The sequence below is a fragment of the Lepidochelys kempii genome, chromosome 10 (assembly GCF_965140285.1).
Source record: "Lepidochelys kempii isolate rLepKem1 chromosome 10, rLepKem1.hap1, whole genome shotgun sequence".
NCBI classification, from domain to species: domain Eukaryota; kingdom Metazoa; phylum Chordata; order Testudines; family Cheloniidae; genus Lepidochelys; species Lepidochelys kempii.
In genome coordinates, this window is record NC_136389.1 from 51983923 (window position 1) to 52010590 (window position 26668).

The 26668-nt window shown below is 43.7% G+C and overlaps 2 protein-coding genes and 1 long non-coding RNA gene across 9 annotated transcripts in view; all 3 read right to left on the reverse strand.

Moving 5' to 3' along the window:
* USP3 (ubiquitin specific peptidase 3) overlaps nt 1–15711 on the reverse strand; it is a 58169-nt gene extending 42458 nt beyond the window's left edge. For 2 of the 5 annotated variants that reach the window (XM_073303575.1, XM_073303573.1), the window contains exon 1: nt 15456–15711. In XM_073303575.1, the coding sequence (XP_073159676.1) occupies nt 15456–15546 (91 nt within the window). In that variant the 5' untranslated portion in view covers nt 15547–15711. The remainder of the gene's footprint in view (nt 1–15455) is intronic. The other 3 variants (XM_073303574.1, XM_073303571.2, XM_073303572.1) reach the window with 2 other exon arrangements.
* LOC140894849 (uncharacterized) lies at nt 11861–15110 on the reverse strand. The gene is made up of 2 exons (XR_012153959.1): nt 13661–15110; nt 11861–13090 (listed from the first exon to the last, which is right to left on the reverse strand). It is a non-coding gene; the product is annotated as an uncharacterized LOC140894849 (long non-coding RNA).
* Nucleotides 15712–19057: 3346 nt separating the features above from the next.
* The window catches only part of APH1B (aph-1B gamma-secretase subunit), a 112307-nt gene continuing 104696 nt past the window's right edge, over nt 19058–26668 (reverse strand). Inside the window, exons 7-9 of one of the 3 annotated variants that reach the window (XM_073303577.2) lie at nt 24041–24088; nt 20937–21015; nt 19058–20105 (exon numbers count right to left, since the gene is read on the reverse strand). In XM_073303577.2, the coding sequence (XP_073159678.2) occupies nt 20039–20105; nt 20937–21015; nt 24041–24088 (194 nt within the window). In that variant the 3' untranslated portion in view covers nt 19058–20038. The remainder of the gene's footprint in view (nt 20106–20936; nt 21016–24040; nt 24089–26668) is intronic. The other 2 variants (XM_073303578.2, XM_073303579.2) reach the window with 2 other exon arrangements.

Consider the following 26668-nt stretch of genomic DNA (forward strand, 5'->3'; position numbering starts at 1 on the left):
AGCTGTATTGCATGATGCATGCCGTGTCACAGGATAAACTAATCAAGCCTATGAAACCAGGCCAAGATTCTCCTCTACTATCAGTTCTACAAAGACTTGAGGAGGTAAGTAGGTAGAAGAGAGCTGCAAACCAAAAGGCTGGGAAATGATTAATAGTGGTGGGAAAACAAAACTTCACTAAAAATGTTAAATTTATACATTAAGTCTTTAATCAGTTTCATTTTGATGGAAATTTCCCATCAAACAGAACTCTGCACTTGCGCAGGGCCTTCCATCTGAGGAGCTCAGAGCATTGTATAAAGTACTAGCCTCATTTCTCAGAAACAGAGGTCAAGTGACTTGGCCAACGTCACACTACAGGTAGCTGGCAGAGCTGAGATTAGAATCCAGGTCTGCTAGACTCTTACCTTCTTTACTTTGCCTGTCTGTACAGTGACAGACTATTTGAATTACTGGTTGTTAAAGTCCTTAATGGAGTTGGCTCTGGCAACCCTTGAGTCCTGCTTCTTGAACCTTGTACTAGCAGACACCTCTGCTCACACATGCTGTTGAAAGGATCCCACTTCTACTACTGAAGTCAGAGCTGATTGCACTTTTGCTATGGTGGGCTAAACAGTGTGGCATTCATTACCCTCTGAAACCCATCTCATTTCCTTCCTTCCCTCCAACTTCAGTGCCTTACAGATCTCCCCTCCCCAAATGGATTTTAGAACAACGGCTGTTCACTCCATATTGATTATCTTTTCTTCTAATCTCTTTCCTTTTAACCTTCATTTGAATGTTTCTATACTTAACTGGGTTCATGATTATTTTCCAATCTATTTCCAGCACCCTGATGGATTTATATATAAATATTACTACTTGTTCTGGATTTTAATGATGCCAATTAGTATTTTATTAATTCATATGTTGCCATAGTTTCCTTTGACTGGCACTCTTGAAAGGAGTATCCACCTACAAGAAGGGAGACTACCTCATGCAACTGGAGTAGCTACAAGCATACATGGAAGCAATGTTGGCAGCTGAAGCACATACAAATAATTTTACACTTAGCATGGGGTCTGTTAATGCTGAAATAAGTGCTAATATTTACACTCATGATAAAGTCAGACCGACAGAAGCGTCCCAAAAACACCTCTAAGCAGAATGCTACAATTTTACAGAATTAATCTTCTAAATCTAGTGAAGACTTCCAGGATTTAAAAAGCCAAGATACCCACCCAAATCACTTATTTTTGACTATACACATCTTAAAATGAGCATCTGTTTTGAATTTAACAAAGTGGATGCTATCAACTCTGGTTGAGCAATTGTAATGAAAGCTGTTTTGCATGAGGAAGAGAAAGGGAAAAAGTGTTATGAGGAAATTTTCAAAGTACTGGGTAGGAATTTAGCCACAAACCCCACCCTAAACAACTTCACTAGGAGTTGGCAAGTTAAACATTATATGCTGCTTTAAAATGTAGCTGTAAACGTCATTTTCTAGGTCTCATGCAATGGCTTGATGTCGCAATATTTGAGTTATAATCACTATGGGGATGTTCATAGATGACTGCCTGCCCAGACCCAGCTGCAAGAAGCAGGCCTAAAGCAGAGTAAGTATGAGTGCATGTTGTTTGTGGAGAGTTTCTAATCTGCAAAAGTAATCCAGCATCAATATTTATGCAAAACTCAAAGAGGAAGTGTAGTGGGAAAATGTTGCAATTTAAAAATGATAACTTGGTCATCCCTGGCTGAAATTAAAACAGTGGTTCTCAAAAAAATTTTCCACGGACCACTTGAAAATTGCTGATGGTCTCGGCGGATCACTTAATGATCTTTCCAAATGTTGTTTGTATCGTTAACTAACTATTGTAAAGCACTTTGGATAAAAGCGCTATATAAAAAAAAACTTAAACAACTTCTTTTGTTCTACAAATAAAAGCACACAACTTTCTAATGTGATGGATGTGCCCCCTCTTCCCCGCCGCGGCAGCCACAGAGCTGCGGCTGGGAAGGAAGGCCATCTTTCCTCAACAGCTGCAGCCCTGGAGCTGGGGAAAGTTGCCTCTTTCTCTGGCCGTCAGAGCCCTCCACATCCCATATTCTCCCCACCCCCTCTTCTTACCCCACTGCCCCCTCCCATCTACCCCCTATTCCTCCCAAGGCAACTACCTCACCTTACATGTGCGTCTTCTCCTGAGTCCAGGCACCTAATTTGTGTAGTCATGCCTGCGCGGCTCCACTAATTAGGTGGGTGGTCCTTCACTCTCTCATATGCGGCCGCCCAGGCACGCACCTTAGAAGGAACTATCTTAGGACCACCTGAATGGAGCTTGCGGACCACTGGTGGTCCACAGACCTCTGAACTAAATCATCTGTAAAAGTAAAAAAGAAAAGAAAAAAAAGGGGGAGGGGGCAGGAGATGGCTTTGCTTATTTTTGATGCATCAAGAAAGCCATACGAGGTTGGGGTTTTCGTTTGGTATTTTCCTTTTAATTATCCTGCTTATTACTGCAATCAGAAATTCAAGTCTCATCTACCTGTTGTTCCTGTAAGACCCTCTGGACAACCAAAGATCTAGTAAGAGGATATCTCAGATAATATTTACAGAGTCAGTCCGTCAGTAAGCATCATTGCCGATGGATCCCTGAACCTTTGCAGAACTTTTCCATGTGAACCTAAACTATGTCGTCATCTTACCAATGCCCCAACGGGGCTCTGCATGGGCACAAGTTGAGCCTCCCCTGAGCTCCCTGCAGGATCTAGGGCCAAAGTGAAATCTCACAGATAGGAAGTGATTTTTAATTAGACTGTTTAAAATGTTTTGTTAACACCGATTTACCAGGGAAAGGAGAAGAGAAGGAAAGAAGGCAAATTAATGTCTCAACTGTCAAAGGAATATTCTTCCAAGGAATCTAGTTTCTCAGAGTTTATCACTCTGTACAAAAATAAGTTAACTGTTCTTTTAATGGCACATGCTCTCACATGACAAAGAGATGCATAACAATATATTGTAGTTTATATCAAGTCCCTGGCTGGTCGAAACTTCACTTAAAATTACAGATTGCGAATGGGGTTTTCAGAATTACAGTAACCCTCCCACCCTCACCATAAACCAGTGAAAAAGCCAGTCTCATTTCTTCTGCCATCTGCCTTAAGCATCAAAAACAAAGAAAAGCAATGATGAAGTCAGAAAAAGAGCTGGGGCCACATTTTGTTTTTCTGCTCTCACTATACTCCTGCAGACACTAATACACGACAGTAGATTTGCAGTATGTCCTGATATTTGCTACTTGTCATTGCAAGTAAAAGCAATGCTTAGTCTAATGCAAGAACTTTCCTGGCTGGCCTAAGTCAACTTATTTTGGAAACATCAAACTGAGCATAGAACTGCCAAACAACTGCTGAATAAGAATTCAAAAGTAACATGATGGGAAGTAAACACTCATTCCCCAAGAATAAATAATATAAGGTAATTAAAGTGCTAGAAACATGCTAGCATTGAAGCGTGCTCATCAGAGAACAACAGATAACTTTCTACTGTTTACAATTCACTTCCTAAATTGCACTCAACTGTAATGGCTGCAGCCCTGATACCTTTTGATTATGTAAGCAATTGAAAAACCTGGTAATGGAAACATGCAGCAAGTTCCATATTTGTTTGTATTCTTTAAACAGATACTGGACGAGCAGACACTCAGGTAGGAAAAAAACTGTAATTACGCTCTAACTTCTAACTCAGGCTAAACAGAGGTACTAGTTCCTGAGGAAGTGGTTAAACAAAGAATAGAGAACCAGGCCAAACAAAAATTAGACACTGCTAAAAGTAGGGCAGTCAGTCAATTCTGGCTTTTTTGTCAGGGGCTGTGGAGAAAAAAAGGTTACTGAAACATAACTAACATTACACAAGGATGCTTCTTTAATAAGAGCGAAAAGTTTAGTTTTCAGTTTACAGAGATGCCATATTTTTAGGCAATTCCATCAGAAAATAATTAGTGCATTTTTCCCCACCATTAGTTTAATCTAGCAAACTATATCATATATGATTTTACTTCAAAAACTGTTATTTAATCTCAGTTTGTCACATTTTGAATAAATCAATATCTGAGGGTTTTGTTGCTGTTTAATTCTTACTAGTGCAAACATTTACTTAAATGACACGTTAACCATTCTTGAAAATAAAGAGTACGTACATTTGCAAAAAAAAATTTTTGTTTAAAAATCAAGCCTTGTAAGGGAAACAAATATTATAGAATACAGAATACAGTAGCATACACCTAAAAAAAGACTTTACACCAATATAAAAATAATAAAAACAAGACAAACAAATCAGACACAGACAATTTCAGAGGGAGGCCAAGGAAAACCAGAACAGATTGCATTGCAATTCTCAAGATCCTACCTATCTCTTAAAGAGAGGAATCCTCTGAATCCCCGAGTAGTCTGAGGTCACAACGTATTTGGGGGGAGATTCTAACAGCCTATTTATTGGTTTCAGAGTAACAGCCGTGTTAGCCTGTATTCGCAAAAAGAAAAGGAGTACTTGTGGCACCTTAGAGACTAACCAATTTATTTGAGCATGAGCTTTCGTGAGCTACAGCTCACTTCATTGGATGCATACCGTGGAAACTGCCTAGATTGTAATGGATTTTTTACCTTCAGTCCTTTTGGTACGATGTCCATCTGTTTGCATTTGGAAAGGAAGATGATGTCTGTCTGTATCTGTACAAGTTTTTTCATGCAGTTGATCGATTTCCACTCCATATGGCTAAATGCAGTGCCTTGCATAATGACAGGTTTCAGAGTAACAGCCGTGTTAGTCTGTATTCGCAAAAAGAAAAGGAGTACTTGTGGCACCTTAGAGACTAACCAATTTATTTGAGCATGAGCTTTCGTGAGCTACAGCTCACTTCATCAGATGCATATGCATCCGATGAAGTGAGCATGCATCCGATGAAGTGAGCTGTAGCTCACGAAAGCTCATGCTCAAATAAATTGGTTAGTCTCTAAGGTGCCACAAGTACTCCTTTTCTTTTAGCCTATTTATTGCAGACCATGCCCTTCTATTCTGCCTGCCCGACAAAAAGGAAGTCATCAAAACATTCCGAGTGAACAAGATACAGGAAGTGAGTTTCAAGAGTCCACCTGTTACTTACCAAATGAAAGCAGAAAAGTAAGGCTACATCTACACTACAGACCTTACAGCAGCACAGCTGAACCACTGCAGCTACACCGCTGAAATGTCTCATGTGCAGCCACTCTATGCCCACTCCCAACAAGCAGCGGTAACTATGTCAGCAGGAGATGTGTTTTTTTTTCACACCCCTGACTGCCAAAATTTTACTGACAAAAGTGCTAGTGTAGACAAAGCAGTTGTCATTAGCCATCTAAGACCCAGATCCTGCAATCTGATCTGCCTGAGCAAACACTTGCATCTACACAAAGTGTAAATGTGGCTCAGCGGAGGCACAAGGGCCTGTCTGTGCAGATCTAGTGTAGCTGCAGGGCCTCAGAGAGTATTGAGATATTTTACAGGAAAGGTAAATCAGTATCAATTTGCAATATTCTAGAAAGATTATCCACCTTCTGTGAAACTGCCTTATTTAGATACGTTACCTGTCACTATTTTGACTAGATCCAAATGGGTAACAAAAAATTTTTAAGAGAAATTTCACAGCCATATTTGTAGAAATCCAGATTTAATAGATGGTCTCAAAAGAGAAAAGTTTTAGAAAAGAGAATTTGTTTTACAAACTATTTAAGACTGCTGAGCGATAAGCGTACTCATCTATCATATCATTTACAAAACAAAAACAAAATAAAATCCCCACTTACAAGCAAGGAAATTACTCATTAAGGATACCAAGGCTTACGCTGCCCCCATAGTAAGCAAATTATCAATATCAAGTATAAAGTAATGCGTATTCCATCACAACACAAAAGCCTCTACTCTGACCTAAATGAAAACAGTTTCCCCTAATAATCTCAGAACATAAACAAAACACAAAACCCTTAGCTGGTTTCCAAAACTGAGGGAGTTGGTTTTGGAAACCACTTGGCATTTGCTTTAGTGGGGAGAGGGAAGTCATTTATTTGTTTTGTTTTTCTAAACATTTTTTGCACAGATGAATGAAGATAAATAAATGTGAAGTGAAATGGCACCAGATTACTAAAATTAAATTATTTGTGTCAGTCAAGTTAACCACGGCTCCCCAAGGCCTAACCTACCTTCATTCCAAATACTGGTAAAGAAGGATAGAACTGCTTGAACTTAAGTTTCAGACCCAAGACTCGGACTCACAGTGGAAAGTTCCACAGCTCCTGCCTAAACCACAACACCTTTCAACTGAGTTACTGAACCTAGCTAAACCCTAACTACCCCATCTAAAAAAACAGACTAATAATACTTTGCAATTATCTTGTGCTTTTCCACCATCTTGAAGGGTGCAGGAAAGGTGTGTGAGCTTTATTAGCCTAATTATAATTAGACAAATTGTAATTAGATTGATTCCAATCTGCATGATTCACTGTGCTATAGTGGTGGGCTATGTATCTTTGCTTTGCAAGTCATCTATACTTCTGTATCAGTGGTTCTCAACCAGGGGTACGCAGAACTTTTCCAGGGGGTACATCAAGTCATCTAGATATTTGCCTAGTTTTACGAAAAGCTATATAACAAGCACTAGTAAAGTCAGTAAAAACTAAAATTTCATACAATGACTTGTTTATACTGCCTCAGTTTATATGCCTCTGCTAAACCTCCTTGTCCACATTTCTTCCTACGCCAAAGGGGCCTTTTGGAAACATCCAGCAGAAAGAGATTTAACTAGATCCTGGAATTTTTTTCACTTTTCAGAAGTTTCCCTGGTGAATTCAGATATATACCAGTATTCTTCACTGCCATGTTCTCTTCCCAGACAACTTCCCTGACATAGAAACACATCTAGTGTCCAAATAATAGCAGCACCTTTAACATCTATTCCCGTCCTTGAAGACTGTATAATGCAATAGCCCAGTATCATGCAATAGCCCAGGTTAAAAAGCTGTTTCATATTTTGTGGTGCAATATGATTTTTTGGGGCAGACTGAGGTAGTAAAAACACAAACATTTCATAGAGAAGTCATTTCAAGATATATTAATTTCAAATAGTATTTACTCAATGTAATCCAACAAGACATAGCTCTAAATATTTGAAAACATTAAGTTCTTTTTTTGAAATTGGAAAAGGAATCAAAATCAACATTATATTGGGAGTGTGGGGTTGCCACATTAAATATAAAAGAATTCTCTCCCCTCCATAAAGCACATGCCTGCTGTGCCGAGATTGGAACTCTGATCCTTCAGCTCTGAAAAACACAGGTCTCTACTATTAGTGCCGAAGGAAGATCTCTGCTAACCAATACCTCTAAAAATTCCTTACTTTCTTTCTAGGCTGAACTAACCAATAAAGAAAAGGAGTACTTGTGGCACCTTAGAGACTAACCAATTTATTTGAGCATAAGCTTATGCTCAAATAAATTGGTTAGTCTCTAAGGTGCCACAAGTACTCCTTTTCTTTTTGCGAATACAGACTAACACGGCTGTTACTCTGAAACCTAACCAATAAAGGGCAACCTGCTGACAGATATGAAGGGACTGTCCATCCATTAAACATCTAAACACTTCCATTTGGTTTAATGGAAGCAAGATTGGGTCCAAAACTAAATAGCACAAAACATTAATGAGCTTTGCTTAATTAGAACCAATTTTCTTCAGAGACAGCTGGTACATGAGCTTTTAAGGAGATTTATCAATATACAAAGTTTGAAGGGTTATTTACAAGCCATTCTTGAGCTGAAGGACCCAAAAAAACATTAGATTATTTAAAAAAACACTACTGGGCTTTGAAATTTTATTTAAGTGACCTTTAACTCAAACAAGTCTAAAAATGTTTTTGCAAAGAAGCTCTCTCCTTTGATTTCAGAGTAAGGCTAGTAATTTTTAGGCCAAACCAATTTTCCAAGCCAAAGTTAAAGGACAAAATAACAGAATGGAACTTGGTTGCAACCCTAATCCTACAAACAAAACCTCATGCACACAGACTCATATCCTCACAATGTCACTGAATTCAATGAGACTCTATGGGGACGTAAAGGGCTGGGGCCATCTCAAACTGACTAAAGAATCAGGGTCTTACTATGGAGTGGGTTCTTTCTCTATACATGAGTCACTGGGTTTTTTTCCCCTATTATAGGAAGAATGAAAGAAAATTAGAACTTTGCTCTCTCCTTATTATGAACTATGACAGAGTCTAATACTGATGGGGATGGAGAAGAAAGGAGATGGAGCTGACCTGAGAAGGTTAAAGTCTGTGTACATGTACTTTTACAGCATATTTGTCTTGGCACTGCTTACTACAGTCCAAGATTGCAATGCCAAAAAAAATAGTGTGGCAGGATGCTGCTACCTACCCAAATGAATAGAGAACAGTGTAACTGGTTTATGTAAGGAAAAACATAACCAGCAGTCAGTCAGACCCAATAAACTCCTATCCCTGAACATTCTCCCACTTGCATTGAACTCATTTGGACTCATATATAAATAAAAGTTTGGAAGACAGCGGATTAGCAATGCCATTTTGTAAAGTTGTTTTAACTGGGTAGAAAAAGAGTCTCCTATTTCAGCATTTGGATTTCCACTCTAATCATATTTCAGTAGGCCAAAATTATTTACCCAAGCGCTAGCTCTCTCTCTTCTACTTTTTAAAATCCAACAGACATCTGTGGACATCACAATAAGAGGCTCTGAGCAAATGCTGGTTGCAGCTTTTACTGCATCGCAAGCTACCATGCAAAGATAACACAAGTTCCAAGTAAATATATTGAACTTCTGCAAAAAGAAAAGGAGTACTTGTGGCACCTTAGAGACTAACCAATTTATTTAAGCATGAGCTTTCGTGAGCTACAGCTCACTTCATCGGATGCATACCGTGGAAGCTTATAAGATAAGCTATTACCAGCAGGAGTGGGGTGGGAGGAGGTATTGTTTTATGATCTCTGTGTGTATATAAAGTCTGCTGCAGTTTCCACGGTATGCATCCGATGAAGTGAGCTGTAGCTCACGAAAGCTCATGCTCAAATAAATTGGTTAGTCTCTAAGGTGCCACAAGTCCTCCTTTTCTTTTTGCGAATACAGACTAACACGGCTGTTACTCTGAAACCTGTCATTATGCAAGGAACTTCTGCAAGAAATACAGTTCTACAGCCAAAGGAATCCTTCAATACTTAATAAAAACAACCATGTGTGTTATTTTTAAAACCAGGTATTCAGCTGACAGTGATCTGAAGTAGTGGAGGTTTTAAGCATATTTGAAGTGCAACCATTTCCTCTTACAAGTACTGAATATTTAAGCAGAGACAATCCTAGCTGTCATGAGTTTTTCTAGAGGAACATTTTACAATTTCACACTGCACAAAGCATCAATTTGTCTTCTCCATTCCAAAAAAGTTGGCAAGACCCTTCGAGCTTGCACAGGTCTGCTTAGAAGTGTGCTGTGATAGGTGAGATACGGTTGGCTGCGGCTACAAGAGTGAGTCTGTGAAAAAGTGAAAGGAAAATACCACATCTGAGCTGTTGAGAATTCTTTTTTTAATTACATGGTTTGCACAAGAGTCCTGAGAGTGTGGCATGTCATAAATTTAACTGGTTTTGCCTGGGACTATCACCAATATCCTAAACCCAGCAGAAATTACAGAAAATAAAATGCATGGAAACATTTAGCTCTAATTGGAAGTAACAGAAATCTGCAAACAATATTTCATGTGACAGTACTGATTAGAAGGGATTTTCAACATGTTTCTCCACAATTTCTGCCTTTCCTAATGATTTATCTCATTTCTTCCTTTCATGTTCTTTCACAAGACCCACTGACCCATTGCTCTAAGCAATCAAAAAAAATCTTAAGATAGAACTTCCCTGTGGGTGTCTCACAATGCACTGTGTGTTGTCCATTTATTTAGATTGCAAACTCCACAAAGCAAGGAACATGCTGCCTTTTGTATTTCTTCCTCCACAGAACACACTACCAGGCTTCAAATAATAATCTGGGGGAATGGCTTTCTATGTTTTAAAAAGTGGAACTTAAACTCTCCAGTTTCTGAACTATACTGCCATGTTATTTGTGATTAAAGTTCTAGGTGCTGTCTAGGAATGGGCACAGGCCCTTATTCTTTGATTTGGAGCAGAAGACTCCAGATTTAGCTGAGTGTATTCACAAATACTGCCTTTTATTATTCTCACAGTTCACCATCATCAATCAAGAGACCTCCAAAGGAATCTTGATTGTTAACTTCAAAGGGAGCTGTTAGCAAACAGACTGTTAGCTTCAAGGCCAATACACCTCTTCAGCCTGGTGCACACCTTCCACCTAACCACCCTGCCTCTGATAACGTTATTTTTCAAACGTCAGCTATGTAGTGCAGATAGCATTGTTATATTATTGCACTTTTCATGAAAATGTTTTGAGATGCCTCCACATTATACAATGAAGTGTCATTGCCATCAAGACTCTTTTCGGGGATAAAAAAAGTATTAAATATGTGTGCATCAGTCAATCTAACATTTAGAGGGCCTTCAAATCCAGGGTACCTGAACCAATCCAACCTCTAAGTCACTTCTTATATTAAGGACCCACTCTCCAAGGTATTCCAGAATGTTTTGTTGTCACTGGTGGGTCATATGGCAGCCAAAATATTCTCTATATATCAGGTTTCAGAGTAACAGCCGTGTTAGTCTGTATTCGCAAAAAGAAAAGGAGTACTGAGTTTGTGTGTGTGGTTTTTGGAGGGGGGTGAGGGGGTGAGAGAACCTGGATTTGTGCAGGAAATGGCCCACCTTGATTATCATGCACATTGTGAAGAGAGCTACAGCTCACTTCATCAGATGCATATCGTGGAAACTGCAGCAGACTTTATATATACACAGAGAATATGAACCAATACCTCCTCCCACCAGCAGGACAGTGGGGTGGGAGGAGGTATTGGTTCATATTCGCTGTGTATATATAAAGTCTGCTGCAGTTTCCACGATATGCATCTGATGAAGTGAGCTGTAGCTCACGAAAGCTTATGCTCTAATAAATTGGTTAGTCTCTAAGGTGCCACAAGTACTCCTTTTCTTTTTGCGAATACAGACTAACACGGCTGTTACTCTGAAAATTGTGAAGAGAGTTGTCACTTTGGATGGGCTATTACCAGCAGGAGAGTGAGTTTGTGTGTAGGGGGGTGGAGGGTGAGAAAACCTGGATTTGTGCTGGAAATGGCCCAACTGGATGATCACTTTAGATAAGCTATTACCAGCAGGACAGTGGGGTGGGAGGAGGTATTGTTTCATGATATCTGTGTGTATATAATATCTGCTGCAGTTTCCACGGTATGCATCCAATGAAGTGAGCTGTAGCTCACGAAAGCTCATGCTCAAATAAATTGGTTAGTCTTTAAGGTGCCACAAGTACTCCTTTTCTCTATATATCAGTATCTTCATTCTCCTTTTCAGAGGAAGGTCAGCTAACTCAGAATGGGACAGATCACACATCCTTTGGAGATACTTTTGGGCCATGTTAAAGATCGTAGAAACTCGAATTCCAGGATAAAAGGAGGGAAGACAATTACCTGGCTAAATATTTTTCTCCAATTTAGGACAACGAAAGACAAATAAAGAAATCTCCCATTCATCCGGCCTTATCCAGTCCCACTAAGTCTTGACAACGTATGAAATTATACATAAGCCATTTTCTTTTTGAATGGTATATTACCATTTAGCAGAACAAGCAAAGAATAAGATTCCTGCTAACGGGGTTCACTTTTTATGCGACAAAGAGAAAAAACAGAGGTGACAATGAGGAGTAACTGAAGTTTTATTCTCTCATTTTTGAAGGAAGAAAAGCATTGATCACATTCCTATTTAAAACAGCTGAGAACAATGGTACATGGCACAGAAATTCTGCCATAGGCAAATCTTCATATAAAAGAGTCATCACAGCTCTTAAGGAAAATTGGGATCCATTACCACCCACCACAAGTTGACTTCTGTGCACATCATTCAAAATGCTACTGTCACTGAAATGGGTCTCTAGGGTGCCACAAGTACTCCTTCTCTTTCTGCGAATACAGACTAACACGGCTGCTGCTACTCTGAAACCAGATAAGAAAGATTTCAGAGTAGCAGCCATGTTTGTCTGTATTCGCAAAAAGAGAAGGAGTACTTGTGGCACCTTAGAGACTAACCAATTTATTTGAGCAGAAGCTTTCGTGAGCTACAGCTCACTTCATCGGATGCATTCAGTGGAAAATACAGTGAGGAGATTTATATACATAGAGAACATGAAACAATGGGTGTTACCATACACACTGTAACCAGAGTGATCACTTAAGGTGAGCTACTACCGGGGGGGCGGGGATGGATAAACATGGGGAAATAGTTTTACTTTGTGTAATGACCCTCCACTCCCAGTCTCTATTCAAGCCTAAGTTAATTGTACCCAGTTTGCAAATTAATTCCAATTCAGCAGTCTCTCCTTGGAGTCTGTTTTTGAAGTTTTTTTGTTGAAGTATTGCCACTTTTAGGTCTGTAATCGAGTGACCAGAGAGATGGAAGTGTTCTCCAACTGGTTTATGAATGTCATAATTCTTGATGTCTGATTTGTGTCCATTGATTCTTTTACATAGAGACTGTCCAGTTTGACCAATGTACATGGCAGAGGGGCATTGCTGGCACATGAGGGCATATATCACATTAGTAGATGTGCAGGTGAACGAGCCTCTGGTAGCGTGGCTGATGTGATTATGATGGTGTCCCCTGAATAGATATGTGGACACAGTTGGCAACGGGCTTTGTTGTAAGAATAGATTCCTGGGTTAGTGGTTCTGTTGCGTGGTTGCTGGTGAGTATTTGCTTCAGGTTGGGGGGCTGTCTGTAAGCAACGACTGGCCTGGCTCCAAAGATCTGTGAGAGTGATAGGTCGTCCTTCAGGATAGGTTGTAGATCCTTGATGATGCATTGGAGAGTTTTTAGTTGGGGGATGAAGGTGATGGCTAGTGGCGTTCTGTTATTTTCTTTGTTGGGCCTGTCCTGTAGATAAGAAAGAGTATCCTGTGCACCACTGCAGAGATCATGTAACACTAACAAATAATAGCCTATCAAGATAGGCAGCTTGCATGGGAAATGTCACTCAGACTACTAAATATGGACTAGAATAGTTTCATCTAGCAATCCTGTGAAGGGACTGAAGAATTCAACGTAATTGATAACTGGCTTATGTTTTTACTGAATGCTTTAAATTTAGTGTACTAACTATAAATGTTTCTTTATCCACTTGTTAGCAATTAATACTGTACTTCTGATTTACCTGTCCAAATAATTTATATGGGATTTTGTTATTGTTTCTAGGTTTTATTAAAAAATGTGAACTAGTGGGTGTGCACTCCTGAATATAGCACCATTATAAATCTAGTCAGTTTCTCAAAGAGTTTAACTCCCTCCCACCTCCCCCCAACTGTAATAAATCAGTTCAGCATCCAGCACAGTATCTTCCCATAAGCGCTAGCTTGGCGGACATGCACTTGCCTAACAAAGGAAAATTTGTTCTAATCACTGAACTTCTTTTTTCAGAAAACAGCACGTCTATCGATCAAACTTCACCTTTCTGTACGAAATGAGGCCTTCCACAACACTGACATTTTCATGTTGTCTCGGAGACTGGCTCTTTTTTTAGTTAAACAGTTGCATTAACAGCTTAGTATATTTTCAGCTTTGGTAATGTTATCTTTCTTTGAAGGGTAAACCTTAGTGCCTTTTGTCAATACCATGAGGTGACACATCCAACCATAATGGCTAGATTTCCAGGTAAAGAAATATACACAAATGAACAAGTTTCCCTTTATGCAGTCTCCCTCGCTAACCATTACTCTTCATTATTCCACGGAAAAACAAACTCTAGTGTAAAAGCAAAAGCTTTAAAGAGTAAAATAACTGGTTTTACCAAAGAAAGCAGCAGAACTACCCCACTTTGACTCCAGGAAATGCCAATCATAGAACTCAAGCAAGCTGCAGAATTGTCCCACACTAAAGCATCCATGCAATAGGACAAAAAGTAAACAGCACTCGCACATTAAAGGAAACAACTGACGACTTAATTAACATTTCATTGTTCCACAAATTAATATCTCAAATGACACTTCCCCACACCATTGCCCACAGACATAGTTTTTGTTACAAACGGGCGCCTATTGCTATATATACTAAATGCGGAAGGGTTTGGGGAGTTTTTTCTGTTTGTTTTAAGGCTAAACACAACAGACTAAACATGTTGACAATGAATACAGAGAAGAACCTAAACTAAAATGACAGCTACCATCAGAGATCATCTTTTTGAAAAACTAGCAGTAATTATGGTGCCATAAACAAGTTGAATTTAGAGCAGCTTGGGCAGAGCAACCCTTCAAGAGGAAAGCTTTGAACAAACAATATCCGGACACAGATGGTACTGAAGAAATAATACAAATATCACAGATACATATTTGTGTTATTAAGTCAATATGCAGAGCAGTGTTGACTCCTATATTGCTCCGGCACCATCCATTTAGAATATGTAAATGTTCATTTATACTGTACAGATTTTTCCACAAGGATCACACTCCACTTTATGATTTCACCACTCGATCTACTGGCTCCTTCAATCTACATAACAAAGTGGTATTTTTTTACGCACCCCCCAGTACTCCCATCCAAACCACATCGTGCAAAACCCTGGACAAATACAAATGTTCTAAAATAAGACAGCGCCTCTCAGGCTAAGCAGCTACTTTTATACTGATCCTGCGAGATTCACAGGCCCCTTTCTTCCCATACCCTGCGCTCGGCTTCCCCTGGGTAGAGACGAGCGTGCTGCTTGCTCCTCGCGCAAACAAAGGGGGCTAGGAACAGAAAACCTGGAATTCCTTGGCAGGAGAAGCAGCCATGAGCCGGGGGAGGGGGGGGGGGGGAGACAGTCTCCCCGCCCGGCACAGGAGCTCAGTCTGCTACACCCTGCCCGTCCCAGAGCCCAGACAAAGCTCTGCAGGGAGGGACAGCGAGACACTCCGCCAGCCACCCACCCACCCACCCAAGGCCTGAGGGGCGCGTGTGGCGGCGGAGCAGCTTAAAGCCCCGCGGGAGGCTGCCCCGCTGGGGGAGGGGAGCTTGAGCCGGGCACCGGCTCTCCGGTTGTCCGCGCCCCCCCCCCCGCCCCGCCCCGCCCCGGGCGAGCGCCCCCACCCCCACAGCCCAGGCGGCAGCAGGGAACAATGGGGCCCCCGGCGCCCCCTCCCGGAGCCAGCCCGGCCTGCGCTGGGGAGGTGACTCCCGGGCTCCCTCCCGAGGGGAGGTCGGGCCGGCGGGCGCCGCCTAGGCCGCGGGTCCTGGGGCCTGCCGTGCGGGCCGCGCCGGGGACACTCACCGCTGCAGCACCAGGAGGAGGGCGAGCCCTGCGGGAACCGGGCCGAGGCGGGCGCGATGCAGACGCTGGAGCCGAGGTGCGGGCACTCCATAGCACAGGCGGGCGGCTCCTCACAGCAACTGCGCCCCACTCACAACAGCCATCTTAGAGCCAGCGCCGCGATCCGCCCGCCAGGCCTTCCGCGCCGCCCTCCCGTCCGCGCGCCGCGATCCGCCCGCCGGGCCTTCCGCGCCGCCCTCCCGTCCGCGCGCCGCGATCCGCCCGCCGGGCCTCCCGCGCCGCCCTCCCGTCCGCCCTGCCGCGATCCGTCCGCCGGGCCTTGCGCCCCTCCCTCCCGTCCGCGGTCCGCCCCCCTGGGCCCTGCGCCCCACCCGACCGCCCTGCCGCGATCCGTCCGCCGGGCCTTGCGCCCCTCCCTCCCGTCCGCGGTCCGCCCCCCTGGGCCCTGCGCCCCACCCGACCGCCCTCCCGCGATCCGCCCGCCGGGCCTTCCGCGCCGCCCTCCCGTCCGCTCTGCCGCGATCCGCCCGCCGGGCCTTCCGCGCCGCTCTCCCGTCCGGACAGGCTTTGGGGAGGGGCTTCTTCCAAGCTCCGCCCAGATTCTTTTAACAGTGGGGGACAGCTGCCCGGGCGGGGGGGGAGTAGGGTTGCAAGGTGTCCGTTCTCCACTAGAAAGTCCAGTCGAAAAGGGAACCTGGCAGCATCCGGTCAGCTCTAATGACCGGACACTAAAAGCCTGGGTGCTGTGGGCGGAGGGAAGTGGCAGCCCGTTGCCCGGCCCTGAAGCGGCGGCTCCGGCAGCAGCAGGGGCCACGGGCAGCCCCTTTGAGGAGCTGGGTTCACAAGCCTGCAGAAGAGGACAGAGTGCAGGAGCCCCGGCAAGCAGCGCAAGGGGCTCTCAGCGGGCGTGGACTGTGTCCCAGGAGGGAAGAATCACGAGCTGCCCTGCCCTGCCCTGCCAGCACTTCCCCGGCCACCCTCTCAGGCACACCTGGCTCACCGCTGTGGGAGGTGTGAGCCAAGCCATGGTTTCAGAGGTGCTGGTACAGGCTCTGGTGTGTATCAGCTGTTCCCCGGCCTGGCTTGTCATAGAGTCATCATCATGGTTTAGGGCCAGAAGGGCCCATCAGATCATCTAGTCTGACCTCTATATCACAAGCCACTAAGCCCAGGAGCACCTGCACATTAAACCCAACAACCAAAATTAGTCCAAAATATTACAGCCCACTATTATGTGCCACAGGCAGAGAGTAGGTGGGACCGAGGTACCCCCATGCCCAAGGACAGTACAATGGCAGGGAAACAAGTAAAAGAGGGAGACCTAGATATTCTCAGCAAGTGTACTGCATGCCCATGCTGCAGAGGAAGATGAAAAATCCTCAAGGACTCTGCCAATCTGCGCTGGGGGGAAATTCCTTCTCAACCCAACATAGAATCATAGGACTAGAAGGGACCTTGAGAGGTCATCTAGTCCAGTTCCCTGCACTCATGGCAAGACTAAGTATTATCTGGACCAGTGGTGGGCAAGGCTGCATGCGGCCCACCAGGGTAATCTGATTGCAGGCTGCAAGACATTTTGCTGACACTGACCATCCACAGGCCTGGCTCCCCTCAGCTCCCTGTGGCTGCGGTTCGCTGTTCCCGGCCAATGAGAGTGGCAGGCCACAGGGACATGCTGGCCACCGCTTTCCACAGTGCCCATTGGCCGGGAACGGCAAAACGCAGCCACTGGGAGCTGTGGGGGGCTATGCCTGCGGAGGGTCAACATCACCAAAATGTCTTGCAGCCCACAGTCAGATTACCCTGATGGGCCGCATGTTGCCCACCACTGATCTAGACCATTCCTGACAGGTGTTTGTCTAACCTGCTCTTAAAAGTCTCCAATAATGGAGATTCCACAACCTCCCTAGGCAATTTATTTCAATGCTTAACAATCCTGACAGGAAGTTTTTCCTAATGTCCAATCTAAAATTCCCTTGCTGCAATTTAACTCCATTGTCCTATCCTCAGAGGTTAAGAAAAAAAAAAATGTCTCCCTCCTCCTTGTAACAACATATGGCAATCAGTTAGACCCTAATCATGTGAGCAAGAACCAGCCAGCCAAGCACCTGAAAGAGAGCATGCTCTGTACCACCTGAGCCCTGGCTCACCCCACCCACCTCTGTAGTGGCCATCCAAAATGATGAAGCATGAGCTTTAGAAACATGAGACAAACCAGAAGCGAGTCCAAGGACTGTTGAGCTTTTTCCTCTACCATCACAAGCAACCCGTCATACAACTGGACTCAGAAATTTGTCTAGCTCTCTGTTTCTTCCAACATAGGTAAATTGTAGTATTGACAGTCCTGAATATAGAACACAGCTCTTGTTTTGCAGGTGTAATTAGTGCTATATATTAACAACATAGGTCACTTTTTTAGATCAATGGGAGAAAGGAAGTAGATGCCTTGGCATAAAGACCTTCACTTGGTTATATGGTAGGGAGCTGTCACTGTCTCCTTGCATGCAGAGGGACGTAGCTGTCAAATGACTGATATACAGGAGCCTAGGAGATGGAGTTCAGCCAGTATCAAGCTGAGGAGACCTCATGGTGAAATAGGTTGTTGTACAGTATCCAGCCCTAACAGATTTCAGCTGGATACAATACAATGGTGGAAGGTGTGACTGCTGATGGGACCAGGGAAGCTTTAAGGGAAGGGATGAGGCACATCAGAGTGTGAAAAGAAAGAAGTAAATAAGAATACAATTTTTTTTAATCAAAATTGTATTTTTTAACTTGATCTCATTCTCTGAAATGGCTGAACTCTTTTTGTTGAAGCTTTCCAAAAAATTCAGCCTGAAAATGTTCAGCCCAAATGGTTAGAGTTTGGCAAAGTTATAAGCCACTAAAAACAGGGTCTTATAAGGGACAGTATTGGGTAACCTTAACTACCAAATTAACCTGAAGTAGTAGGCCCCGTCCAGTATTAGGTGGTATCATCTTGGTCTCTAAGGTCCACGTGCACTCAGCCCCCATGCATTTACTATAGCTCTGGACATTTAAAAGGAAGCGTGAAGCAGACTAAATGAAATTTGTATGCGGTGAGACAGAAGTTATTCAAACCATCTCTTATTTATGATGGTACAGCCCATGGTGCTTGCTTACTCTAAGAACTATTCACAGGAGTATGTCTTGTGAATAGTTTTCTATTTTAGAAAAAGTGCAGTGTGTTAATTTACATTAGAGATAAGAAGGTGATGCTTCGTCTGTACCTTCTGGGGCCTGTTCTCTTGCTGCAAATATATTTACCTTACACTTTGAAGAAAAACAGTTACTTGACTTAGAATTTGGCTTCTTTAAATAAACTTCCTGCTTCTGTAACATAAAGGTCACAATTAAGTGATAAGAAATAGTGCAGGTAGGCAGACAACATAGAAGCCCATGTTTTAATGATTCAGCAATCTGACAGCTTATATTATATCAATACAAGTGTACTACAGAAAAAAACCCAGTAGACTTTCTACAGCAGTGGTTCCCAAACTTGTTCCGCCGCTTGTGAAAGCCCCTGGCAGCCCGGGCCGGTTTGTTTACCTGCCGCATCCGCAGGTTCGGCCGATCGCAGCTCCCAGTGGCCGCAGTTCGCTGCTCCAGGCCAATGGGAGCTCCTGGAAGCTGCACGGGCTGAGGGACATACTGGCCGCCCCTTCCAGCAGCTCCCGTTGGCCTGGAGCAGCAAACCGCGGCCACTGGGAGCTGCGATCGGCCCAACCCGCGGACGTGGCAGGTGAACAAACCAGCCTGGCCCGCCAGGGGCTTTCCCTGCATAAGTGGCGGAACAAGTTTGGGAACCACTGTTCTACAGTAACATGCAACGCTGAGCATGGTAATAATGGGGGCAGTAAAGAGCAGAAGATTGCCTGTTGCATTCCAGTACTTCTGAGCCTTGCATTCCTTTGCTCTCTCTCTCATTTTTTGGCTGCATTCTGCATTGCACATGGACAATTGGCACAGGTACAGCAGGTGATTTAAGTGTTACAGCACCATTTAATAATGCAGATGATTTTGGAACTAACATCTCAGTAAAGATTCTCTGAGGAGGAGTTTGAAAAGCATCTAATACAATGCACTACTGAGCCACAAGAAGTCTTGGGAGAACATTGTCTTGCTGTCCCACACAAGTAACTCTAATTAACATTAATGGAAATTCTGCATGTGCATGAAGGGGGGAGAACAGACTCACTAAATGCACATATGGTCCAGTTGCCCACAACATCATAAACAATTTAGACTAAGCTTAGTGGAGTTATTCTTCATTTCCAGCTGTGTAGCTAAAAGCAGGATTTAGTTCAGAGATACAGTATTTTGAGTTAAGTTACCACTAGTGCATCCTGACACTAAGCTATGGAGTTTCATACACATGTCCCTCAAATGGGATAAGAACTCTCCCATACACTGGACCGGATGAATAGGATGTACAAATCCCAGTATGCATTTTATAGGTTCTTTAGAAAGTATAAACAATATTTCATATTACAAAACCATATGATACAAATCAAGGAATTCACTGCATTAATCCAAGGAAATAAGAAGGCTTTTCTTTCTGGTTAGTACATTTCTGCATTAGCCGGGGGGTTATTTTGCTTCTTTTCTTTGGTTGAATATTTCTTCACTCTGGACAATTAAGAGAGAGAGAGATTAAATTAGCACAACAGTTCCATTGTAGGTGCATTCTCTTTTCCAAAAAATGCATATGTTTAACACTGTCCCCTATTTGTCACATTGTTTTATACAAGCCAACAGAAACCTTTACTGGGCCTATCCAGCTCCCCTTGAAATCAAGATGGGTTGTCATTAACTTTGGCCTGCTCCACCTCCTATAACAAGTATGTGAGGCTAAGAATGTTATGCCAGTAGCACACTCAGGAGTCAGTTAATGGAGATGTTTACAGGTAAAATAAATACACTGGGGATGAATGTGGGCTAAAGATATAAAGCTGCTGCAAAACTCTTGTTTTTCCAGCTTCTTCTGTATTTTATTTCGAAGCACCAAAACAAAGTAAATTAAGTCTGATTTATTTTAAAAAAGCAAGCATGAATGTGGATCTTCGTACGAATCAAAGCAGCTTTGCTTGAACTCTAGCAATTTATTAGTTCCAATTTTCCTTGTTTCAACTGGTTTGCTTCACAAGTAGAAACATATAGGAGCAAGAAATACCACCTCAGGTCTACCCATTCCCATAGACTGTGTAGCCTAATGAATTAAAGACAGATCCTCAATGACACTTAGCCTGCTAACTTCCACTGAAATTCATTTTATAATACATGTGCAAGTCTCCCTGAGTGTGGAAACAGAGATTGAGCTTGAGCCACGACCCACCTCCAAAGTGAAGGTGAGTTTTTGGTTAGCTTTTATCCCATTGGAGAAAAATCACTGGATTTACAATATCTCATACAATAGCCAGAGTCCCAAACACCTGTATTGAATGGAATGCATAGTCTTACATTTTCCGGAGGAAAATGGCGAGTGCAGATACCAAGATAACTGCTGTAGTACATCCCACAGTGATTCCAAGCACCAAGCCTGCAGGAAAATCAGTGGATGGTTAACTGGAGAGAATAGGTGTCTTGTGTCTTTACATTTCATTTCACCGATGACAGAGACAGAACAGAAGACTGAATGTCTGAGAAAGCAACCGGACTGTGTTGGTTCCCACTGCCGCTTGTGCACCAGTAGCTTCAGGGCACAGCTGGCACCAGTGCCACTGCTCCACAAATGACTTTGTCTTGTCTTACTTCTGCTGATGACAGACGTGGCCCTTCTATATCTGATTCCTCCAGGATATTGGATACACCTTCTTTGGTACCCTATTGCACATCAGGTGCCCTGTCTCGCAGTAGCTGAACAGTACAAGAACGGTCACCTATCAATATACCCCATGGAAAGGCCGTCAGTGCTGAGCCGTAGGCCCAGAAATTTTGACTTGTGCTAGAATGGGCAGCCATGGTATTAACAGGCAGCAGCAACAAGGAAGATATTCATGTTCTCGAACCTAAGGATGGGATTGGTCCCCTCCATTGCCCTGGTAAAGGGGAACACTACCACCACAGCATGCTTCCCTCCCTCTGAGAGCCCATCAGCCAGGACAGAACATGGAGCTGGGGCTCAGTGAGAGGGAGCGTGTCAGGGTTCCTTCCCCACTCTGAACTCTAGGGTACAGATGTGGGGACCCGCATGAAAGACCCCCTAAGCTTATTCTTACCAGCTTAGGTTAAAAACTTCCCCAAGGTACAAACTTTGCCTTGTCCTTGAACAGTATGCTGCCACCACCAAGCGTTTTAAGCAAAGAACAGGGAAAGAGCCCACTTGGAGACGTCTTCCCCCAAAATATCCCCAATATTCAGATTCAAAACACAGAGGATCCCCCTCTGGGCAAAACCTTAAAGTTACAGAAAACAGGAATAAACCTCCCTCTTGACACAGGGAAAATTTACATAAAACAAAAGAAACTAATCTGCCTTGCCTGGCTTACATATACTGGTTGCAATATTGGAGATTTGGATTAGGATGGGTTGGAGAAGATGGATTTCTGTCTGGCCTCTCTCAGTCCCAAGAGAGAACAAACACGTAAACGAAGAGCACAAAACAAAAGCCTTCCTCCCCCCCCCAATATTTGAAAGTATCTGGTCTCCTTATTGGTCCTTTGAGTCAGGCGCCAGCCAGGTTAGTTGAGCTTCTTAACCCTTTACAGGTAACAAGATTTGCCTCTGGCCAGGAAGGATTTTATAGCACTGTATACGGAAAGGTGGTTACCCTTCCCTTTATATTTATGACAGAGCATAGCCAGGGAGCAGCCATGGACTGCAGCATGTTCTCCTCAGGACCTGGTGTGTTTCTGATAGAGTAATAGATTGAATAGGGTGGCAGATGAGAAAGGGAGTTACTACTGCTGGAGATGGGTCTAGCATGCAGCTTGTAGCGGGGAAAAGGGAGAGAATGGCCCATGGCAGCAAAGATCTTATGGAAGCCATGTGGCCCTGGTGTAGACCGGACCTTAGAAAGTAGGCCAGAAAGAAAGAACATCCCCTGGAATGTACAGGGGGCATATAGGAGGGATGCTCCACTTTTCCCACAGATCCTCAGATTCCATGAGATTTGCAGACTTCCCTCTCCCCACTCCATGAGGCTGCGAATCCCTCCACTCAGAAGGAGAATGTGGTTCTGCCTTTTCCCCCACCAAGGTTTGACTTTAAGATGGGAACATCAGAGCATCGAGTATTATCCAACAAGAGGCAAATCCTCCCCCTGACTCCACAGCTGTGAAGATGCCCATAGCACTGGAAGCAATGGGGTGGGATACCAGAGGGATGCGTGGGGAGTATGATCACCCTGCAGAGCACAGCAGTTCTGCAAAGGGGCCCTGCCTGGTAGTGGACCAGTCAGCAAGGGTGAGGATCAACCAGGGAGCAGGTTGTCTGTGGGGGACACAGCAGCCTGGGTGAGAGGATTCCTCCCTTTTGGGGGCTGAGCAGAGGGCTTACCCCTAAGCATATCAGATTAAATATCCTGCACCCCTGAAATAGTGCTTCTCTTTGGATTTCTCTGCAACCCCTCAACTCCCTTGAGAATGGTGCCCCTATCTCAGCTCCCCAAGACCTCAGCTCTGGATCCCAGCATGATTCTCTTGGTTCTGCATATTCCCATGAGCGCATACAGCAGTTCAGCATCAAACAGTATACGAAGCAGAAAGTTGGAAGGATCAGAACAGACTAAACAAAAGATCTGCATTAGCATATCCCAAAGCCCAGTGGTCAGGACACTCACCTGAAGGTGGCAGATCCCCATTCAAATCCAGTTTCCCATTCAGGCAGAGGCGGACTTAAACTGACGGTCTCCCACACCCTGGATGAGTACCCTAACTAGGCTAAAGTTTATAAGGGAGCTCCTCCTTCCCCACCCCCTGCCCACAGGCCATTTTGTTTTAGCTCTGCAAGCCACTTAAGAGGTTGACTGTCTAACTTCCCCCAGTTAGTTGACCACCACCAGAGCTAGCCTACAGTCTGGTCTTGGCACCTATCTCTGAGAAGAACGGGGCTTAACACACACCCTTCTGGTCAGCATCTCCCATTGGGTACCTTAGGCGGCTCCCACTCTAGCATGCTGGCTTTGTGGATCACTCTCAGGTGCCTAGCTCTTTCCATTCACTGAGGCGCCTAACTTAGGCTTTGTGGATTGCAATGTTGTTTCTCTGATTTTCTAGGTGCCCTGATACTCAGCGTTCCAATGCCTACGTCCCTTCCTGGATCTGAGCCAAACCAACCAGGCAAATGGGTCAATTGTTTTTAAATGGCCTTTGTTAATTTAGTGGGATGATATTTATGATTAATATTTATAAATTTTAACCTGCATCTGTCCCTTCAATGTAATGTACTTTCAATTAAGTTGCTCCTCTGGCACAGTGGGAAAGTAATAGGTGACCATTAGAGCTTACTAAAATGATTGGGCACCATTGCAATTCATTACTTTTAGAATAAAGTAATCCAAGTAATAACTGCTTCAGAGAGCATTGACTGGTGAATTACTATTAAATAAAAAGGTGTCATCTTACCTACATCAGGCCCTTCATCTTCCTGTCCTGTTTGTTCACACGCAGGAGCTAAAAGCACATACATTACCACACATTGGTCTTCGGTATTATGATAATGAATTCAGTGTTATTTTTAGCTTCCTGTTTCATTGCATACCCAATTCAGTAAAGCACTTAACTACACATGCTTAACTTTACTCATTTGCTTATGTACTTTCCTGAATTGTGGTGTTTATGAATAAAACAGAAAAGCTAAAGAAGTTTCTTCATTAGCTCGAATGCAGCCAGACTGATAGCTTGTAGAGCAGCCTCTAGCGGTCAAGTTACAAATGCTTGAGCAAGTTTGATTCCATCCAGCAGAGAGCAGTGGTGCACACACAAGTTATCAAATACATGAAATTGCAAAAGGGCAATTTTAATGTCACACAATGGGTATGCTTGTAATGCAATCTCTTTTTCTATTGAAAAATATCCACTTTGAGTGTTTGGAAGAGGGAAGTGTTACAAGTCACTTGCCAATGGAGGAATAAAATGTGGATTTCTGGGGAGAATCTGACTAGGAAGGTTAGCTGTACAGGATCTCTGGAATGCTGATGACAAGGAATTCAGATTAAAATCATCCTTTATGTTTTATACAAATAATATACATGAAACTTCTGTATATATATCATCTGATTGAGAGCTGGATCCTACCATCCTAATTCAGACTGTAAGGTAACAATTTGAAAGCAACAGTCTAATTAAAATTATGGCTAAAGAAATCCTATGGGAGCTATGCACAGGCTGCATGTCTCTTTAGAATGTGGCCCTAAGAATCAGTGCTATAGCATAAAAACCATCTGCTGAGCATAGCAGAACACAACTCGTATCATAGTTAAAGACCTATGCATAATGTTCTGCTACAGAATATGTGCAGACAGCTACCATGGACTTCAACAGGAGCCATCCATGAATATTTGAGGCCAGAATTTGGCCATAACTTGGTAGCACTCTGCATACTCAGAGTATTTATACTAAAAGAAGTAAAATACACAAAGGTCAGCTTCATGATTGTTTATGTCAGTTGTGTTTTTCAGAAATAAGAGAGAGAGAGAGAGACAGACAGACACTAAGTCTGTGAAAAGCACAGGCAACTTTGGCAATAAAAAGGATATGGGGGATAAGCAGCAGCCACACCGATAAGTCACCTTTTGTCACTAGTATTATTTATTGCTTAGGCAGTTCTGAGAATGGCCACCTGAGGTCAGTCAAAGTGTTGGCTCTCTAATACTTACATACAGAACAAATATTAGAAAGACCTTAGGGTACGTCTACAGTACGAAATTATTTTGAAATTATTCTATTCGAATTTTCGGAAACTATTTTATACATTCAGTCTTCTGTGTCCCCACTAAAGCGCGGAATTTGGTGGATTGCATCCACAGTACCAAGGCTAGCATCGAATGTCAGAGCAGTGCACTGTGGGTAGCTTTCCCGCAGTCCCCGCCGCCCATTGGAATTCTGGGTTAAGCTCCCAGTGCATGATGGGGCAAAAACATTCTCTTGGGTGTTTCTCGGTGTGTGTCGTCAGAAAGCTACGGCAGACAATCGTTTCGCACCTTTTTGGCATGCAGACGCCATGCTGCTTTCAGCAGACGGTGCACCGCTGCTCTGCTACTATGAATCCACCTCTCCAACTCAGCTCTTCCCAGCCATCGTGAACCGAGCAGCACAGCTTCTGCCGCCAACTCTGCTCTCCCACTATTGCCATGCTTCCGAGCTTCTCCATGTTGTCTGTCCTGGGCTCCCACCTCCGTGAAAGCCACTGAAGACAACCATTTTCAGCTGTTGTTCGGCTACAGTGAACCGAACAGCACAGCTTCCGCCGCCAACTCTGCTCTCCCGCTATTGCCACGCTTCCGAGCTTCTCCATGTTGTCTGTCCTGGGCTCCCACCTCCATGAAAGCCACAGAAGACACCATTTTCAGCCTTTGTTCGGCTACAACAAACAAAGTACAGCTTCCGCTGCCACTCGGCTCTCCTATGTTTCGCACCCTTTTTCCAGGATTACCCATTCAGCCGCCATAGCCAAGGAGCCCGATCAGATCTCCACTGCAGTTTTGACCATTGTAAATACCTCGCGCATTATCCAACAGTATGTGCAGTACCTGCAAAACTGGGCGAGGAAGCGACAACAGTGCAATTACTATACTGATGAGGACATGGACACAGAGAGCACGGCATGTGGCGATTGGGAGATCATGGTGCTGTTGGGCCAGGTTCATGCCGTGGAACGCCGATTCTGGGCCCGGGAAACAAGCACAGACTGGTGGGACCACATAGTGTTGCAGGTATGGGATGATTCCCAGTGGCTGAGAAACTTTCGTATGCGTAAGGCCACTTTCATGGAACTTTGTGACTTCTGTCCCCTGCCCTGAAGCGCAAAGACACCAAAATGAGAGTAGCCCTCACAGTTGAGAAGCGAGTGGCCATAGCCCTGTGGAACCTTGCAAAGCCCGACAGCTACCGGTCAGTCGGGAATCAGTTTGGAGTGGGGAAATCTACTGTGGGGGCTGCTGTGCTGCAAGTAGCCAATGCAATCATTGACCAGCTGCTGTCCAGGGTAGTGACTTTGGGAAATGTGCAGACCATTGTGGATGGCTTTAATGC